Source organism: Anguilla anguilla, chromosome 1 (assembly GCF_013347855.1).
Source record: "Anguilla anguilla isolate fAngAng1 chromosome 1, fAngAng1.pri, whole genome shotgun sequence".
Lineage (NCBI taxonomy): Eukaryota > Metazoa > Chordata > Actinopteri > Anguilliformes > Anguillidae > Anguilla > Anguilla anguilla.
In genome coordinates, this window is record NC_049201.1 from 52299145 (window position 1) to 52320422 (window position 21278).

General features: G+C 42.1%; 2 protein-coding genes across 2 annotated transcripts in view; both read right to left on the reverse strand.

Moving 5' to 3' along the window:
- The window catches only part of znf407 (zinc finger protein 407), a 194807-nt gene extending 186124 nt beyond the window's left edge, over positions 1 to 8683 (reverse strand). The window contains exons 1-2 of the mRNA XM_035414067.1: positions 8594 to 8683; positions 901 to 4583 (exon numbers count right to left, since the gene is read on the reverse strand). Coding sequence (XP_035269958.1) covers positions 901 to 4504 — 3604 coding nt within the window. The 5' untranslated portion in view covers positions 4505 to 4583; positions 8594 to 8683. The remainder of the gene's footprint in view (positions 1 to 900; positions 4584 to 8593) is intronic.
- A 2630-nt stretch (positions 8684 to 11313) lies between these two features.
- On the reverse strand, positions 11314 to 20655 carry cndp2 (carnosine dipeptidase 2). The gene is made up of 12 exons (XM_035414055.1): positions 20507 to 20655; positions 17807 to 17938; positions 17363 to 17506; positions 16567 to 16729; positions 15795 to 15883; positions 15499 to 15696; positions 15258 to 15342; positions 15018 to 15178; positions 14492 to 14656; positions 14036 to 14177; positions 13171 to 13318; positions 11314 to 12872 (listed from the first exon to the last, which is right to left on the reverse strand). The coding sequence occupies exons 1-12, from the start codon at positions 20507 to 20509 to the stop codon at positions 12797 to 12799; spliced, it is 1506 nt and encodes a 501-aa protein (XP_035269946.1). The 5' UTR covers positions 20510 to 20655; the 3' UTR covers positions 11314 to 12796.
- Between the last annotated feature and the right edge of the window lie 623 nt (positions 20656 to 21278).

Here is a 21278-nt window from a genome sequence, read left to right on the forward strand (position 1 = left end):
AGCATCTCGCTCATTCCCTCTCCATCTCTCTGCCTCGCTCTCTCTCTCTCTCTCACCCTCTCTGCAGAAGTTCTATGACAGCTGGATGTAGGTAGAAAAGGCAAAGCTTTTAGCTACAGTACGTGTGTGAGAATGCACAAATGGCCTCTCTCTGTGCTGCACCAGCTGGGGTGTGCAGTCTGCGAGGCTCTGCAGCAGACGTCTCCTCAAAGACGACCATGTCACCTCCCTAATGCATCTGGCGTGAGTGAAACCTGCTCTGCCATTTATTGTGTTCTGGGGGGGAGGAGCAGACTCAAGACGACTGATGCTGAAGCACTCCACAAAGGCCACAATGTTATTTTCTGGGAAAAGGCTGTGAATGAGTGATTAATTCTCTGTGAAAAACTATAAAACTACTTTTTGTTGTTTAAAATAATACAATCATGTAAACATACAAGTATATGGTCCCTACAGGGGCTAGCATTTAAGTGCTTTTCCTGGGTTTAGTTTCTTATGGGAACAACATTCCTTTCCTTTGAGGCTGCTGTATTGCTTTCAGTAACCAATAGTGAAAACTGAGCAAAGATTTTAAGGAGGCAAAGCACACAAACCACATAAATGACATCTATAGATATGGGCTACACATACAATATTTCATATTCATTTGACTGGTCTTATGCCTGAAATAAAACTACTGCAAATACAATAATCCATGGGGCATACTGAAACACTCAGCATTAACTTTGGCATGCAATGCCTGACAAAAATTGAGCTGTCATGTTGATTTGTCACCAAATAGCTTATTAGTAATGAAGCTTGAAAATATCAGACCACAAGCCCCTAATGGGGACCTCATGAATGCATAATGGCTCATCCACCATTGTCTACTGTAACAACTATAATGGAACCAAGCCATACCTGTGTGTGTGCGAACGTGCGCCAGGAAAGCCATGGAATTGCTGCTCTTGCACACCTTGCCGCAGTACTTGCACACGCAGCCTTGGTTCTCCTCACGCTCCCTGTTGATCTGCTCCGTGTCCTCCAGGACATACTTGTTCACCTCCCGCAAGAGCTCCTCGTGCTTCTCCTTGATGTGGGTGAAGAGGTCCTGCTCAGTAACAAAGGGCTCGCTGCACTTCACGCACTTGAATGAGGCGCCCCCTTCAGGCAGCTCCTCAATGCTGGCCTGCTCGTTGCGAAGGTGGGCAGCGCTGGTCAGGTGCTGGTGCAGGTTGCTCTCAGTGTAGAAGGACTTGCCACAGAGCAGGCAGTGGAAGTGCTTGTCCTTCGAAGGGTGCTTCATAGAGACATGCACATTCAGCCCACTCAGGCCGTCCGCCATGAAGCCACAGTCATCACACCTGATACGTGCAGACCCACCTCCTTTTGCTGTTCCAGAAGAGCTTGCAGGTGCCTTTGTCTTCTTCAGAGAGCTTGCCGCAGTTGCAGCACGCCCCTGGGAAGGTGCCTTCTTCTTAGCTGTCACTGAGGCAACACCCTCAAACATGGTTCTGAAGGGAACAATGGATGCATCAAAAGGAAGCGCCCTGAGCATCTTGGATGCACTGTCCCCATTCCCATCAGCTATCTCTGGGTCGGCATCTGAGGAACCCTCTAGCGCACCATCATCCTCCATTTCAGAGTCAGCCTCGCCTCTGAGGTCACCAGCAGACTCCGGAGCAGGGTCTGCTATGGAGCCTTTGGAAACTTCGGTGCTGGGCAAGTCCAGTACTGGCACAGTCTGGCCTTCGTGACCCTTCAGCTCAACTTTTTCTGGATCCTTCTCAGACAGGATACTTTCCTGACTCACATCAGCTTCTTCTACACTGTCCCCTCCTGCCACCGCTTCCCCCTCAACATTTGCCTCAGTGCCATGTTTGGACTGGTTGACAGTCTCCTCCACACTACACAAAGCTGCAACATCTCCATTAGGGCTGGACTGACCCGGATGGGTCTCTGCATCTGTCTCACGGTCTACATGGGAGGCAGCCCCTAGCATACCAGGGGTCCTTAAAAGTGTTACATCCTGGCCTCCAGAATTAGTCTGGGACCCAGCCTCTCCACTCACATCCCTTTCAGTTGCATCACCCTCATTAGTCTCAATGAGGCCTAGGTAGGACTGACTCTTTTGTCTATGCTTGTCAGTTGCAGCATGGCGTGACATCTCCCTGCAGGTGACGGCATAGTAGTTGCATGCCAGGCATACAAACTCAAAGTCCAGAGTGTGCTTCCGCTTGACATGGAGCTCAAGGGATGGGAGGGAGTGGGCCACAAAGCCACAGTAGGTACAGGTGTTGATTGTGTCATACTTTCCCTTCTTTTCCGCTGGGCTGGTTGACTCTTGCATTGTGTCCTCCTGATCAACTAATCTGGATTCCATGTCACCCATCTGAGCCTGCAATTCATCGTGGAGCTGGGATGGATTGCCCTCCCGGGTTGACTTGGTGGATGCTGCCTCTTGGCATTTTGATTTTACAGCCCCTCCCACACTATGCTGATCCCCTGTGACAAGTACCTTGCTGTGGAGGACTTCCACCACACTAATAGAGTCTACCTCACAGTCCTGTGACTGACTATCACTGGCAAGCTCCATACGCTTCATATGTTTCTTGGTAGCACAGTGGCGATCCATGTCACCTTTGGTCACGCAAGAGTAGTTGCACACTTTGCATGCAAAGCCATACTCACGGCTGTGCCTGCGCCTTATGTGGACACTAAGGTTTGTGGCATTGGAAGCCACCAGCCCACAGTATTGACAAGTAGTCATAGTGAACCCCTTTGGTCTGCCTCGTCTTTTCTTCAGGTTGCTCCTCTCAGCAATCTCCACACTTCCACTTACGTCACTCTCTGTGACCCCATCAGATCCAGCAGACTGCTTTGCTCCAGGGTCCAATTCCTTGATCCTTTCTGCATCATCATCAAGTAACTGGTCCTCACTGGAAGATTTCTCAATGCACTCTTGGAATGAGTCTCCCAGGTTTCCTTCCTTAGCTTCTTGCTCATCACCCGTGGAGACCGTTTTCTCATTTCCATTGGATGCTACATCGTTGCGAGTACGGTTACGGAAGCGATCGCTTTGAGCCTTTGGCCGAAGCTGGAGAGCAATCACCCTATCAGAGTCCTTGCTTGGCACAGGGGCTGCCGTCTTTGAAGCATTTTCTAACTTATCAATGGCACCCCCAGTTGCCAGGGCATTAGCGCCCTCCACTCTTGTTTTGTGCTTGTTGCTTGAACAGTGTTTTTCAAAATCACTCTTAGCTACACAAGCATAAGAGCAGGGCTGACAGGAGAAGTTCATTTCTTTCACATGGACCTTTTTGACATGTGTCGCAATGCTGTGCTTGTCACAGAGCACATGGCCTGTCTTGGGTTTTGGGCCTCGTTTCACCACCTTCTGCCTAATGGATGGTCCCTGCTTTTCAACTGCTTCAGCTGCTTTTAGTTCCATCTGCGCACTATGAGCTGGGTGACCTGCCGTGTCCAAGATCTGGCAATCAGTATTGCCCTGTGCAATGACAGCACAACATCCAGCAGCTTCAGAAGTGCTCCCCTTATCCATCACCCCTATAGAGGCCTCTTGCTTTCCATCACCATCACTCTCGTGTGAATTATCCAGACTGATCGAATCATCTATACTTGTACTCTCTGTTTCAGTAACAGTTTCAACCATTTCCAGAAGTATCTGGGTAGGACTGATGCTGGTGTCTTCGCTCTGACTTGTACCATGATTACTTCGTTTTGCTCTCGTTTTTACATGGACTTTCTTCTCCTCTGCTTCAGGAAGTTCTTCAACTCTGCCCTCATCCTCCATGCTTGCCTGGAGACCCAATGCTCTTTTGTCAGCCAGTAAGGTATCTTTGCCAGCAACATCCCTTTCTGATTTTGAGCTATCATCTTCTCCAGCTTCTTCACACTTGGATGGTGGGATGTTCTCAACCTGTTCCTCAGCTGCATTGCTCTTACTCTGAAGCTGTTCTCCCTTAAAGGAATCTGCCTGGTAAGGAGATGCACCTTCATGCAGACTACTATTTGAGGTGATCACCTGTTTTTCCTTATCCATCACTTTGACGCGTTCTTCTGTAAGGTCAGTGATATTTGTCTCTGGCGTTTCAAACTTCTCACTTCCTCCATCCTGCTTGATGTTTCTAGTTAACTCAGGTTTCCCAGTACTCACCCCTTCCCCAAAGTGTTTCCTCTTGGTGTGTACCTTCAAGGCAGTGGGGGTTTTGGCCACAAAACCGCAGAGGGAGCAAACGCGACCCTCGCTGGCTGCTTGGCCAGCACCTCCACCAGCATGCCGCTCAATAACTGCATCTTCTTCCTGACTGCGTGTTTTTCCAGGCTCCGCCTCCTCCTCAGTGGAAGTACCATCCTTGCCCTTCTGTGCCCCAGTGACGTCATCACCCCTGACCTTTTTTGCTGTCGGTGGAGCTCCACTACTTCCTTTAACCTCTTCAGCCTCCTCGTCCTTGTCAGTCTCCTTCCCTGACCTTAGCTTCCTTTTATTCTTCAGTTTATCCATTTCACTGTCCTTTCTTTCTTTGAAAATAAAAAGTGGCCAGGATTCTGCTTCAGATTTCTGTAGAGATTGATCTGTTTTCCTGTCAAGGAAAGCAAAGAAGAGCATGTTATATTTGTGGCAAGTAATTTGACACTTTTTGAGAAACAGTGCACTCTCTTTGATTATCCATATGCCTAGCATTTTTACATTCTGAAAGTGTTTTGTTACAACACACATAGGGTTTCCTTGTCTTGACTAACTCCATGTTATGATAACTGGGTCGTAAAATGTTGGCTTTGCGCAGGGATTATTTTTTTTTAGTTATTTGTCGCCACCTAGTGTTCATAATCAGAAAATGTAAATGTGACCACATAAGTCCACATGCATAAAAAACATACAAACACAAAACAAGGCTTGGACTCATGAACAGTCAGTCACAAACAGAACAGCCAGGAGCCTAAATGCTTGTCACGAATGTATGACTGTTAATTATATTTAATTATTTATATGCACCTTAAGTGTTTTACGCATTTTCAATTTATACAGCTTGATATTTACTGTTTATAAGTACCCTAAATATCAAGAAGTCACATAACCTGGATAAGTACCTTCTCCTCCTTCCCCAAATGTAGTACTGCAGCAGTGCCTGTCCATGCTTAAAACCCACATCCCTCTAATTCCAAATCAACATCAGTCCAAGTACAATAAAAATATATAAATCCTCAAAAAATATATGAATATACATCTCGTCAAATCATTTTTATTTTTCCCGTACCTTAAATCTTAAAACAAAATGTCGCTTCTACCCGTAGCAGTACAGTACTTTTATGACCTTCACAAAATCTGAAAATGGTAGGTGGAGTATACATCCTATTACACTGTAACTAAATTTCCAAGTCTCATTACCCCTTTAAGGCATAAAATCCTTCGCATTAGCTCTCCCTTCATTAGACCTGTATCAGTGTCATTCTCCTCCTGCCTGATCAAAAACATTGAGAGCCTGCAGCAGAAGAGGATGATGGCACTGTTCTCTTGGACAATGTTTCATATTGTCCTCTCTCTCTGCCTGTCCATCTGATCCTTATAATCACCACTGCAAATGGAGGCGAGGGCTCATTAGGTATGTAACTCCCCCTGTTCACATTCAGAACTAATGAGACATTCTGGAGAACCTCACAGCAATGTCTGATAAGCATAATGAGTTTTAATCGTAAGGCATTACAGTGCCAAATAGGTACCACCAGTTCTTTCTTTTTTATTAAAGAAAAAACTAGGTAAGTGGTCATTTAAAAATCATATTTAAAATGTGCATTTTTACTTCACAAACACCCCACCTTGTTTTATTATTATTATTATTATTATTCACAATCCCCCCCTACACTGTCATTGGGCTAACATCAGCGAAGACACAGTGTCAAAAATACATTTTAAATAAAATTTAAAAAGTCATAATGAACATTTTTTAATTGATATAAAGAACAAAACAAAAGAACAAAGGGGACAATAATCTTAGGGGCAGCATTACTATCCTGTCGGGTTGGATTTGGAGAGAACTTGTCGTTGTAAGTTACCACCCTGAGACGAGTGTGTCTGCTCAAATCTATCCACCTCTCCCTCCACCCTGCTTTTGCTGCGCCTCGGGTAGTGTAACCAGCTTGTGACATGCGTGACCTCCCGCCTGGTGCAGAAGATCGGAGCTGGTCGCGCGTCATTCTAGTTCTCTTCGAGAATGATTTTATGAACCCGTAGCGCTGCTTTTGTTAGGAAAAGTTACGCGTGTACATCAATGCACGTTCACACTAGGGAGTAAATAGAAGCGAGATTCGGACCCGGAATCAAATAAATGTCAATATGTCATTCGATAAATTACAGCAAAATACCAGAGGGTGTTGATTACGTCAAAAGATGCGATTGCCGACACACAACGGTTATACAGAATACCATAGGCGAATTCAGTAGCTAGTAGTACATATTTTTATCCTAGGGAGAGATGGCTCAAGGCTGATCTCGCGCCAAAACAAAGCCGCCTATACTATTGTTCCGTTAATACACGGCAGGCCCTACGTAACAAAAAAATAAAGAGGACATCTTGAAATACCTGACTGCAATTATATATATATTCTTTTTTCTTTTTTTTTTAACATACACGCAGGACTAGTCCCCTTGAGAATTTCAAGACTCAGCCAATAACATGCTGGGTTTCATGAACAATGCTATGGCATGTATCAAATACTATAGGCAAAAATTTCAGGTCCAAAAACCATTTTAAAAGAAAGTGAAATATTACATTAAATAACGACCTTATTTTGTAGTTAAACGTGCGAACCCATTCACACTCCTATGTTGCATCTCAAAAGGTAAGCCTTGGCATCATGTATTTTTGACCAAGCCACTATACGTCCACCTCAATATTGCTGATAAAATGTACAATCTGTTTTCATCCTGGAGTTCAATTACCTGCGTGTGCTGCCAAAATTTAAACTTGTGGTTAGTTTAAATATTGAGTACCATCTACACAAAGACTATATCAGGGACCAGGGATAGCCACCTCTTCACGCAACAATAAATGTCACGAGATGTAAACTCGTTAGAACATTGGTGTATATGCGATAGTTGGTTTCAAGTGGCAGTGAACCAAAAACTTAAACAAAAAATTATCGCAAATTGTCACAACCTAAATTAAGTTTCTGGTGTGCAGCTTACTAGAAGACTAACATATTCATTAAAACTAAGCACTGAGTTTGGTGGTTCTCATTTATTGACAGCACGGGTAGAAACTTTAGACATTACGAAATTAAGGTTTCAAATTCACCAACAAGGCATTCTCCGTGAAGCCTAACGTATTTCTTAAGTCCAATGTGGCTTTTGTACGCAAAACGCATGTAATTTTACAGCCAGCTGCAGCACAAAAAAATTAACCGATTTTTTTGCCTGCAAATCTCAATGAATATCGACCCGGACGTGATGTGGGGAGTAAAACCTTGCATTTTTCCTTCGTATTGCTTGCCCTGTGAAAATGTCATTTCTTGTAGACAATTGAACTCGCGTCTGTCCTGCTTTTTGGGCCACGACGTTGCCGTCGTTTTCCAAACCAGAGGCACCAGCACTGAACTGTAGGCATACCAGAAGAGGCACACAGCTCCCGAGTCTTTTTATTATTATTGGATACTAGGTACCAGCTATTTTCCTGATTGTGCCACTGACTGCAACTTTCGACCTCAATAACATCAAGTACTTCAAGTCAAGTACTTAAGCTAGTAACATCGCATCTCCAGATGTCTTTTCGGCTTAACATTCGTTTAACATTCGTATTATGACAGGCGGCGCAAGTGATTTTTCCCAGGCAGTGACATCGCGACGCTCTGTTATTATTTTTGCGCGTTACTTTGAAAAGAATTAATGGCTGGCATGCGCCCGTACTCATTAAGTGATGGTGCTGGCTATTTAGGTAATTTATATTCAGAAGTCTCTGTGTCTGCTTGCGATGTGCTTGCTGGGTCGCAGGCTCGTGACCTAATGTGGGTTAGGTTACAATACTTTTAGCATTAGCCTAGCCGAAGCAGGAGTAGCTCGGCTGTACTTCACTGTGCTAGGCAAGCGTCACCGAATGCTATAATCCAGCTAAGATAGCTAGTGCTAGCTAACGCAGAAGTGTTCGAAAAGAACGAGTTGAAATGTCTTTCCAGGCGTGTGTAAAACTACTACGGTTACGAAGACGTGATTATGCAGCAGCAAGTTCTTAATTAAATACTGCTTTAGCATCTGTCTGAAGAAGAATAGTCAATAAATAGCCAGGTAGCCGTCTAAGCTTGATTTTTGGGCACTTCCCTAAATTCGAATCTTCATTGATTGGCGTGTCAGTCGTCCAACCACTTAAGGGGCTCATCATTAACGTCCAATAGGAATGGAATTGGGGATGAACCTGTTTTCGCTAGGCTTGGGGAAACGACGGCAGCGCAGAGGCCCAAAAAGGAAGCCAAATGCTACCTCCGAAAAACGTTGTTTTTTAGAGTTTAGAGCAAAAATAAGCGGAATAACAATTTCCGTAGAGTTTCTGAAACTGTAAAATGTGTGTAAATCGCCACTACATAGGTTGTTTTAAAGTCTTACCTGCAAATACCTCGGCTCTTCCCGCGTCCCGTCGTTATGCTCTTGCTCACAAGTGGCGTGCCGTAGACCGAGTTGTACGTTACGTCACTCGCTCCGCTTTCCACTCCCCCACTCACTCGCAGGAACGTTACATAGGGGTCAAAACAGGGTTGACTGACAGAAACGTTCAATGAAATGTTTAATGTTAATTTTTAGTTCATCGATGGGTTTTGTTATTTGTCCAACTGTATGGTCAAACTACAGATACGTCAGCGTTTAGTTTTTTTTTTTTGTTTGTTTTTTTTATTGTACTTTCTAATCTACCCAGATAACGAGTGAAGTGGCTGAACAGTTTTATGCTGCTTAAATTGGAAAATTGTGCAGTTTCCAGTTCTCTAAACCTGAAAAATTAAATAGGTTAGATTATGATGTAGTCTCACCAGGACTTATTAATGGATACTGATCACCATTGAACTTGATAGTATATATTTGACATAATGAAATTACCTATTTGGTCATCTGAGGAAATTATTATAACGCCCACCAAAAGTTTATACTTTCAATATTGATCAAAGTACAAGAGATTTTGCTGAAACTTGAATGAACATGAATTAGACATAATTAACCGTGCACTTTTTTTACATACCATAGCTGTCTGGATTAATCTGTTTACATGGTAGTGAGCTCAGGTCGTAGCCTTGAGTTAGGCCATGCTTCCTCTGTTGCTCATTCTTTTCGTTTCCGTTTTATTGTGCTAGAAGGCTCTCAAACTTTCCTTCAGTCTTAAATGTAGGCGTAAAATAACTTTGCAACCACTTGTCATAACCAGAAAGGTAATTTCTTCTCAACGCCAGCCATTCTATTTAGTTCAGTATCCGAATCACTGCGCCCCTACTGGCCGACAGGTTGAATTATCTGAAACCCCAAGTAAATTAATGAACCGGTGATAAATCGTCGTTTCATCGTTCTCCGTTTTGCTTTTTGTCACATTTAAATTGTTAACGAATGTCCTTTAATTGATACCTCTATATAGTCCGACAGGTTATAGAGGTGATACATTATACATTTTATTTCAGCATATTGCTTATTTTATAGTAATTTTACTAATTAGTCAAAGGTTTTGACATGGAATCCAAGTTCAGTCCAGCTACATTATTCAGTTGTGTCCTTTTACATTAGTATTTGACCATAACAAGTGCCATGCATGTTGTAAAGTGGTATATTTTAGGGTATAGGGAACACACCCACAATAGCTGCTCTTTCTGTCTCTTCCCTAAAGGATGCTAGTTCCCTCTGTTGCATGTATGATGATGCTTTATTAGCCCAGTCACACAATGAATCTGTGTGAAATAAGTATTGGCTTCCAGTATTGTGATTTGGTAATAGGTATAAATGTGGACGTTATTTTGAAATTGGGGGTTTAACAGTGCAATAAGCTGAGACTGGTTGTTTGAGAGTAGCAACTTAAGGTCAGTTTTTTCCTGTAGGCAAAAATGGATGTTGAAAATGTAATAAAACTAATTAAGAGCTGTATATACTTGTTCCTGGATATGGTTATACACTTTGTTGTACGTCGCTCTGGATAAGAGCGTCTGCCAAATGCCTGTAATGTAATGTAATGTAATGTATATGAACCTGTAACCTGCACATTTGGCTAACATAATTAAGAGCAACAATTGGTAGTTATAGTTGATGATACAAACTAAATTATTCAGCATTAAATTATTTACTGTCTTCATCAAAGGCAGTGCATATCATTTGTTGTTTCACTAAGACTTGGACCCCCAGATCAGACAGAATGTCTGTATACTTTACTTGCCTTGCCTGTCATTGAGAAGAGAATGTTATCTTTGAAAATAACACTAGAGGGAGCCAAAATCTAAATCTGTCTTTGAACAGAATTAAATTAAAAACAAAACGATTTTGTTTTCCTCGATAAAAATGTGGATGTAAACAAATAATATGCTCAGCTGGTGCATAATAGTCTCATTATTAGGCTGCAATGTTGTGTATAAATATGAAAGATAAAATAAAAAATCACTGTAATCTGGTAAAAGAGGCACGTGGTAGTAGTGTGTTAAAGATGTAATTCACTTTCTGTCGTTTTTTGGATATAATTTCTTATTGAGTGTGTGTTATTGATTGGCCCAGTCAGTTTTTATGTACAATGAAGGATGTGTATGTATTTACAGTTTCTGATGACCAACCAACTTTAAAATGGCTTGTGTATGGGCATTTTGGGGTTTGTGGTCTAATGCAAGAAAATCCATTTCAGGTAACCCCAAAGCAGCTTGTATAGTGGCTTTTTGTTTCCAGAGGCTGACCATTAGTTCAAATTAGTTTTACAGTGTTTATTCACACCACATAAATATTATATTTTATATCATGGCAGTGCTTTCTTTGAGTGCATTTGTCTCAGGGTTTATGCATAATTATAATAATAATTCTCCAAATTAGAGTGAATGATGACACAGACAGCAGTTGTAATGTTTATGTGATGGCCGCTACAGAGTCTAGGAGCCTCAAGAATGTCCCCTTTGTTTCCAACCTAGATTCAGGAACAGCCAATAAAGCTTCCTCAAGCTGTGACCTATTGTTTCCGAGTGGGTGACAGCATGCCTGAATAAGCTTTTTAGTATGTTTCTCTAAGTTAAGTGTTGGACTGAAAAACAGACAGGTTTCTGGAAGAGGGTTTAATGTTGGAAGCAAGCAGCCCCAAAAATGACTGGATTTGATTACAGTCAATGTTATGAACTTCAGTTTTATTGGAGTTCAGCTGAAAGAAACTGTGAGCCATCAATTTGCACGTTAGCTAAAAAATCATTCAGCAGCAACAACTTGTTAAGATCAGTAAGTTTAATTGACAAGTACAGCTCAGTTTTGTCAGCATAACTATTAAAAATATATAATGCTGATGAATGATCAGACCCAAGGGAAATAGAAAATAGAAAACAAGATTAGCCCAAGTACTGAGCCCTGAGGAATACCAGAAGTAACTGCTGTAGAGAAGGACACATAATCACCAATAGAAATCAACCATTTTCTATTTAACCAACGCAATAAGAATCATTTCAGCACAGTCACAGAGATCCTCTGCAAATTCCTCAGTCTGTCAATCAGCATGGAATAACCAGTTGTATTAAATGCTGCACTTTAATCCAACAGCACCAACACAGAGCAGTCTCGAGAATCAGCAATCCTCAAAATATTTGTTTTAGCACTGTGATGCTATCTAAAATTAGACAAATTTTGCGAAGACCACAGAACTCTCTATCTTGGACTTGGCAGAACGTGGCGGTATTCCAAACACTGTCTTTGCTATTTCAGACAGATGCAAAATAGCATGTTAAAATAGCAAAAAGCCTTGCGCCCACGTGGGTGGTCTTAAAATTAGGTATGGTCACAGTAATTGTCCGCGTATTGCTATTTTAATGGAGCTGAAAGCTTTTGAGTTCTGACCGGCCAAAGCTTGGTCTTAAGTCCTGTTGGAGTTGCACTGCTATTGTAAGGGCGCGATGTTGAGAGTTGGGCGCAATGTTGAGGGTTGAGTAATATGCCTACGTAGGCGGGTGTGCAATGCACATGCACCCTCCTGTCAGCATCAAGATTACAATGTGAAAGATTATTATTGTGTATATCAAAAATACACAATAAAATGCAACATGTCATAATGGATGGTCATAATATTGATACAAATTAGACAATTGTAGTAATGACAAATAACGGCTATTCATTAAAAGATATGTCGGCCTATATAGCGTGTCAATTGTCATTCAATGGAAAATGTATTGAATGCATTGGCCCAATAGAGAGGAGTTTGGAGTACTGAAAATGTGTTTCAGATGTTTGCATAAGTCAGGTGGAACATTACAATACAGCTCTCAGATAGCCTGAATATTCTTTGTGGCCTGTTGTGTTGCATAACATTTCCCAAAATGCACTTGCAGGTTGTGCTTTTCACCATGCGCTAAGGCTGTTAAAATACAGCCCTAAATGTCCCTTTATTTGCCATTGCGAAGCCTGTCATTGGAAATTTCTCTGTGAATATCATTCACAGCACACAAAAATGATTTTGTCCAATCCAAAATATTTACTAAAATTGAAATAATATCCAAAGCCACTGAAAGTGCACTGTCCCTTTCATGGTCGCGATGATGAAGAGGCAACAGAACGTCTTCTTTTTAGCAGCCTTCCATGAAAAAAACAGAAGATTGCATGTGACATTCACTGGTCTTTCTGGAGCTTGGAAAGCTCATAAAAGAAGGCAACAAAGAGCTTTGTCCCTTGAATGAAGTTGTACCTGTGAAATAAAAAAGTAAACGTGTGTTAAATATCTGAGAGAGGTCTGATAGAATCCTTAAGACGGGAAGTGCAGTAGGGATACTGTCAAAAATGACTGACACACACTGTTCCAGACTGCCAAAAACGACACATCAGAGTGCATAGTGCGTTTTGAATAGCTCCCTTAATTCTTGTTTTCAGTTACTACCTAAAAATATAACAGGTTTGTTTCATGTAGTGTGTATTCATAATAGCAATATAAATGACTCGCTTGTGTACATGGAGTGCATGAGAGAGTGACGGAGTTGTCTCCTGACCTGCTGATCTTCTCATTCTGAGAGTGTTCTCCGTCATCATGTCCTCCAATGGGCAGCATCATCACGCTCTTCCCTGTCACTTCCTGGAAGTTGTTGGCAATGGGAATTGTGGATCCTTCTCGGATCAGTTCCGGCTCCACTCCAAAAACTGAAAAAATGATAATAATAACCCGGATGCTGTCAATTCCATTTCAGTTTAGTCAATTTGAAATATGAATTCAAATCTTCAATAAGTTTGTTTAATTATGAATTGAGTTACAATTAATTTCTGGAACTGACTCCAGACAGTTTAGTTGGTATTCATATACTCATATCGAGCCCCCATATTCTGAATAATCTGGAATTCAAATATGCATTTTAAATTGTTCTCAAAAACATTTTTTGATACAAAAATAATTTTTATATATTATTCAAATGTATTATATCAAATTAAACCAGGTTGTGTAGCCCTGAAATTTCATTTTAGCATCTAAACTACTGTTAGGTACATTATCTACTTAGCTGACAATACTGATATTAGTTAATTTTAGTACTTATTGTTACACTGCTACTGTCTCTAAGATTGTTTTTTAAAATATTTTTCTGCAGTAGTGCTTTTCTAATCTGTTTGAATGCCCTTGCACAATTCGGTTTTTTTTGTCTATTTCCGAAGGATCCAACATGTACTAAATAAATGTCATTGATTGACAAAGTTTCCCATTACCAGTAATCAACAGGGTAATGAAAGTGCAGAAGGGGACAGTAACATATGACTGACCAAGCTTTTTGCTTATGGGCTTTTGCCATGGAAATGGAAACTGAAGATGCCATTTAGGCAACTAAAGCCATCAATAATGAAAATATGAAATGCAATGATGAAACCCACCCGCTTTAACCGCCTTTCGGCCAGCAATATACTGTGGGTCATTCAAGTTGGCCACCCATGGTTTAGCCCCCACTGTTGCCATCACCTTCAGGCTGTTGGGGCTTTTCTGCTTGGCAAAGACCTCCTGCAGGTGCTCTTTTACCTGTTAGATGTTTTAAATGGGAGAAACACAGTGGAAATCCGGCTGGTTCAAAACTAGGATCATAACCTGGGCAAGAAGGTCTTTCACTAAGTATAAATATGTCTACTTATGTAAAATAATTGGTAATAAAGCACAGTAAAATCAGCTATTTAAGCTTACTTGTTATTTTTCATTTTTCAGAGGTAAACCTATAGTCTAATTTGCTTAGCTAATTTGCCCTGAAATACACTTTTTATGTTAAATGTGTGTGTCTTGGGGATTATCATTCTTTCATGGGTGGGTTGTTTCATTGGGTAGGATCGCTTAGTCTTTACCTGTCTTTCCACAACAGCTGGGTCCATGTTGGGCACCTGGCGGATGGAGAACTTCCCAATCACGCGTCGGGGGATGACTGTTTTCGAGCCCGGGTCAGAGAACGCCCCCTCGATCCCGTGGATGGACAGGGATGGGTAGCGCCAGCGAGACATGAGGATTTCTTCCTGGCAATGTCAGCAAATGGCAGCGTCATACACTGTGCCAGAACGCCATGCCATGTTACCATTTCAACCATAAATTCAGTATCCTGTCAGCCAAATTCAATCTTATGTGTTGTAAGCTTTGTGCAAAAACCATTAATGGGAAAAAAATGACAAAAAAATTGATTTTGTATGACACTGACAATATGCTCCCTCAGCTAACCCACAAGACACCAACAGCTCAACAAGCTGGCAGAACCTTAATCTTGAAGATATGGCATCCCTTCCAGATGAGTTTGCCAATAAACTGTTCCTGTCACCGAAACCGTGTGCTTCCCTCAGCCTCCTCCCCTTCTGTATGGCAGTTTCATGGACATTTAAGTACCTTATTGTCCTGTAAGAAGCTCTTGACCCCAATATGATTTTTCATTTCCTCCATGTCGAAGTGAATGTCCTTATACAGCTTCCTCTCTTCCTCAGTCAGCGGGGCCACGGACTCGTAGATCCCTGGGACGAGGATTTTCCCTGTGTGGTTCAGCAGGCTGCCTGCCAAGGGTAGAGAGGAGGGAGATGTCAGCCAATCTGAAAGTCTTATGTTTGTATGTTCTTGTGCGGCAGATCTTACCAAGCAGGGTTATCACATCTGTCATGGGCTCATGAACAGACCCTCCGAACACTCCGGAATGCAGGTCTAGCTTCGGGCCGTCCACCTGCATTGAACAGAAGTCATCGTTCCATCTCATCAGTTATGCTAGCTTATAACACACTGCGTTCACTTCAGTGTTCACACAAACTGGCATCAGCCAGCTCCTCACACACCTCATCTGGGTGAAATTTATGAATGCATAAATAAAGCAGAGCTTTACCTCTACAAAGAAGTAGCTGCTCCCCCTGGTGCCATAGGTGAGGGCCGGCCTCTTGCTGACCCACACGTTGTCGGAGATGACGATGTAATCCACGTCGGAAAAGAAGCTCTCGTTCCGCTGTCTGGTCAGCTCGTCCAGGCCATCTGAGCCGACCTCCTCCATCCCCTCGATGACAAACTTTAGGTTCACTGGCACCTCCTACAGTTACATCAAACCATCAGTCAATCAATCAATCAGTCATGCATGGTTTGTACATATACACAGCTGTACATATAGGGGACTGCGGGGAGCAGAACCTGCTTGCTGGCTTTGTATGTCTCCAGGGCATGCAGCCAGGCCAGGACCGGACCCTTGTTATCTGTGGCCCCTCTGCCATACAGATTGCCTGTGAAAAAGATGTGACAACCAGCCCTCATCATCGGGCTGTACATCCACTTAGGCACCTGCATCCACAAACTCACAAGTAGTAGTTTGTCATCAGAACAATAGCATGTTTATGGAATCGTACTCATGATGGTACAGTTATAGGTTCTAGTCCCAGTGGAGGCACTTTAGGCTGACTACTTAGCAAGGCTCCTGAATTGCTTAGGTGAATATACAGCTAACACAATGGATGAAAAATAAGCCATTTAAGTATACCCTGGGTAATCATATATGTCAAGTGAATAAAAAATGCTATCTGATATCAGATTTAAACCACTAGACCAGCATTACTCAACTCCAGGTTCTGTGGGCCACAATGTATGCAGGTACTGTGTTTGCTCCTTGGTTCAGGAAGTAAGCTCAATGTGAAATCAGGTGGCATAGTGCTTGGTAAATACTCGTAGACACTGCGGTCTAGAGGACCTTAAGTTGAACAGCCCTGCACAAGACCAAATGCATAAGAACTGGAATAGCAACTCCTAACCTGTGGAATGAGAGTAGCTGTTCCAGTTCTAATTGTTGGCTCCCTGGTTTTCTTGGTTAGAACTAGAAATGTTTAAACTCCTAGTTATGTAATGTAGCCTTAAGAGTTTATTTCTGAAACACTACAGAGCAGTCTGGTTCAGGGAGAATGAAAGGGGGCACCATTGATCTCAGTCAGGTTGTAGGGGTCAGTGGACCAGCCATCCTCCTTCTTGGCAGGCTGGACGTCCACATGTCCATAGATGCAGAGCGTGGGTTTATTCGGGTCCCTCTGAAATTGTGCCAGGAGGACAGGTGGCAGAGCCACGGACTCCCCATTTGACAGCTTCCACAGAACGAGGTGACCAAAACGGGAAAACAAGAAGGCTTCATAAGCTCTAAACAGTGTGGAGCTATCCTCTTTAATCAGTAACAAGCTGATGAGAACCAATCATAGGGTTTCATGTGGAGAGAAGTCTTGTGATTGGCTCACTTGGCTCAGGCTGCAGGGTTTATTTAAAGAAAATGCAAAACAAGCGTTCAGTGAAAGAACAGAATAAGCTGTTAGATCTTTCACTAGTTTGTATGCATTCGGCATCATTTTCATTAATGGGCTTACAGTGCCTTAAGCAAGTTAGACAAAACCAATTGGACAAGATAGTGAGTTACAGTACAGTTGTTTTATGCACTGTTTGTGCACTTTCTTACAAGACCCAACTCTGCCACATTGCTTTTATATTGCTGTATTGAAATGTACACGTCTAAGGTTGTTAACATTTCCAAACTCTCGAAAACTAGATGGTATTAATGGACATGTAGAAAGAGTAATTTAATACTTCTGCAAATACTGGTTTCAGTGGTTCCTTCAGGGGTGAGGAATCAACAACCTACCAACAGACAACAGTCTGATCCCAATTAAAAAGAGGAATAGTGTTGTGAATTCAGGAGAGGAATACTGCAGCGTGAAGCTAGGCCATACCTTCTGAGTGCCTATGTCAGCAAACTCCACCTGACCTCCCATCTCCTGAATCCTGTTTGCAGTCATGTTGAGTATCTTGTGGGTCTCACCCCAGAGCGTCCGGTCGCTGGAGTCACTCTTAATGGCCACCCACTCACGCAGCCTCTGTCAGGCAGAAGAAGAGGCATGCTTTCAGGGCTGTCTATCTCTCTCCGTCTGTTTCTATCAGACAAATGGATTTACTCTAGATACAGTCTTCATATCCATATACAGTACGTATGCCATGAGTCTCTCTCTCTCTCTCTCTCTCTCTCTCTCTCTCTGTCACTCTTTTTCTGTCTCTGTCTCTCACACACTCACTCTCTCTCTCAGTTGTAAGGTGCTGTATTGTTATGTTGTTATTCAGTGTCGCCAAAGCAAAGGTTACAAATGCAAAATAAGGGGAAAGGATATTTCCATTCTCACCTGGACAAACTCATTCTGATGTTCATCGATGTACAGAAACAGAGGATCCAACACTGTAGACGATGGCAAGGAAGTGGAAGAGGAAGAAGACGACAGATGAAGGAGCATGACGACAGCCAGAGGGAACCCCGCCTGCCAGAAGGGAAATTTTTTTTTTTAACTAGCGAGGCCTGAGAGGTAACAAGAGACAGAAGGTTGTTCTTCTAAGCAGTCTGTCCCATCGTAGCCAAACACTGTCCTGCCCAGAAGATACTATGTTATATTATAAGTGATGTATCAACACTATGTGTATGCGTAGCCAGAGGAAGCTCTGCAGTTGTAAGGTGTCCAAGGAACAAAGAACACAGTGCCGTGGGAACACGCCGCCCAAGTAGGCGGTGCTCTTTGTCACAAGAGAGGCCGTAACAACCTGTCGTGGCAGGCAGCCAGGAAAAACTAACACCAGATCCACCCAGTTGGCAATAAGTGACAACTTTAGTTTCTGACAGTCGCTGGGATTCTCAGAAGCGGTTACTAGTCATGGTTTAAGATTTTTATGAATCAAGTGAATTATTTATTTTTGTTTTTTAATTTTATTTATATATGCATTTGTGTCTAATCTAAAACAAACACACCAAGCTAGGCAAATCAGTTTTAGAAAAGGCAATTTGCTGTCTGCATGACTATTGGTACCTGTGCAGTGTTCTATGCTCTGCATGGTTATCTGTACCTGTGCTGTGCTCTATGCTCTGCATGGTTATTATTACATTACATTACATTACAGGCATTTAGCAGACGCTCTTATCCAGAGCGACTTACACAACTTTTTACATAGCATTTTACATTGTATCCATTTATACAGCTGGATATATACTGAAGCAATGCAGGTTAAGTACCTTGCTCAAGGGTACAACGGCAGGGTCCGGGAATCGAACCTGCGACCTTTCGGTTACAAGCCCAGTTCCTTACCCACTGTGCTACACTCCGTCCTTATCTGTACCTGTGCTGTGCTCTATGCTTTGCATAGTTATTGGTACCTGTGCAGTGCTCTATGCTCTGCATGGTTATTGGTACCTGTGCTGTGCTCTATGCTTTGCATGGTTATTGGTACCTGTGCAGTCTTCTATGCTCTGCATGGTTATCTGTACCTGTGCAGTGCTCTATGCTTTGCATTGTTATTGGTACCTGTGCTGTGCTCCATGCTCTGCATAGTTATTGGTACCTGTGCAGTGCTCTATGTTCTGCATGGTTATTGGCATCTGTGCAGTACTCTATGCTCTGCATGGTTATTGGTACCTGTGCTGCGCTCCATGCTCTGCATGGTTATTGGTACCTGTGCAGTGCTCTATTCTGCATAGTTATTGGTACCTGTGCAGTCCTCTATGCACTGCTTGGTTATCTGTACCTGTGCAGTGCTCTATGCTCTGCATGGTTATCAGTACCTGTTCAAAATTGTCTAAAAACATGGGGCTGATTTACTAAGACTTTTATCTTGTACAAAACCTTTAAGCACAAGAAAAACTAGTAACACTGCCAATTATTTGTGCATGTGCTAAAAAGTTTAGCACATCCTAAAGGTCTTAGTAAATTGGGCACATAATGTTATACTCAAAATGCACTTCTTCCTCAAGTGTAACACCATGTGTTTACGCGACAGTTTCCTCTGAGTTTCAAGTTCAAATTTTGCTGTTTTATCTAGAATATTCTTTTTGTATGGAGGTTATGACCCAGTATGCCCTCTCTCATGTCTTATCCATTTGAGGCCCTCTGAGATGTCTATTTTACTGACATCATTCAGCCCCTGACATCAAATAGAGAGAGAAGGGGGAAGGCAGAAGGATTGACGCACTCACTCACCAAGCCCAGTTTGACTATGTTATTTCTCTTTTTGAAGAGATATTTTGGGTTAGCACATCTCAATAACTAGAGTTTGATCATCAATCGCTACTAGTATTGTAAGAGAAATGTGGATTTTCTTTTCTTTCTTTTTTAAATTGAATTTGGCTAAGTCAGTTCAAAGTTACCTAATAAAATAAAATCCAAAAATTTCAATCTTGAAACTATCTATCATCTTCATCAGGAAGGAATAAATACCAGACTTGCCTAAATCTGATTTTAAAATGTGTTTTGTGTACTTTTTTCACCACACTGTTTTGTTTTGCTCCCCACAGCAAAAAGCTCATAACACATGTGCCCTAAATGCTTATTTTTCTGTTTAGCTGGTCTGCAATAATATTTGGCAGCAAAGTCTTTTAGTTTTGGCCATGCATTTTTAATTCCTCCATATGTGTACCAGTGTGACAAGACATCCTGTCCCCCTGGTACGCTAGGCCCAAAGTATCTCTTAGCAGAACTGTTGATCATTGCCAACGAGAATTTCAGCTGTCCACGCAAAGCATGGTAAGGATGCTGTCTGGGTAACTTCATCAAATCCCCACGCTATGTAATTTGAGTTACAGACTTCAAAGTGATGGGTGGACAGCCTTGACAACAGCAGTCAGAAAGATGTAATAGGAGCCTGCTTTCACAGTGCTTCGCCCCTCCCAAGCCCCCATCCAGATTTAATATTGTGGTTAAGGCATACCAAGGACACACGCTATGCTGCTTCATTTAGACAGACTGAGGGTAAGGCCTCTAATTTGTTCTGATCGCTTTCATTTTGTGGTCATTTAGCAAAAACACACATAGTGAAAAGTATAAAATGTATGAAGAAAAACTTACCATGGCTGAATGTAGCTGGGTCTATAGGTCTGGTTCTTAACCCCATTGAGAGTTTCTGAACCCTGCATTTATGTACTTTTGGAGGGTATGATGTAATGTGAGATTTATCATTAATGAAGTACAAATATTCCTATGTGTGCCTGAAATGTGCTGTGTGTGTGTGTGTGTGTGCGCGTGTGTGAGAGAGAGAGAGAGAGAGAGAGTTTGGGCACCGCTGGTCAAATTGCATTTTTTGTTGATTTTCTATGTGAAAGTTAACGCAACTTCTGCAGGGCACAAACTTAAGCATGAAATATTTTTATAAACTGTGAAGCATGATTGCTTCTGATTTGCTGAATTTAACAGATTGAAAAAACAAACTTAAAATGAGCCATTTAAAGTGTAACACAATGGATAAATGGGTTATTTCAATGAAATGAAAACACTCTTGTTGGTACTTGTCATTAGTCAGTAGTTACTACTAATAGTTTAGTCGCATGCAACTCATTGCTAGTTTAACTGTAGACATTAGCAATATATAACATTGCTGACAAGTCTGGCAGGATAATAGTCTTGGTTGTGAACTTGAGACCATCTCACATTATTTATCTAATGTAAGACGCCTTCCCATCGTGCTTGCCCATGAAATTTGGATCATTCAATAGACAAAGCTGTGATTCCACATACCATCTATCAGAAGTTATTACTTACACAATGCATTAGTATAGGCTACAAACTGAGAAACATAATATCCACGAAGGTGTCACGGCGCGGGTAGGGGGGACCCAAACGC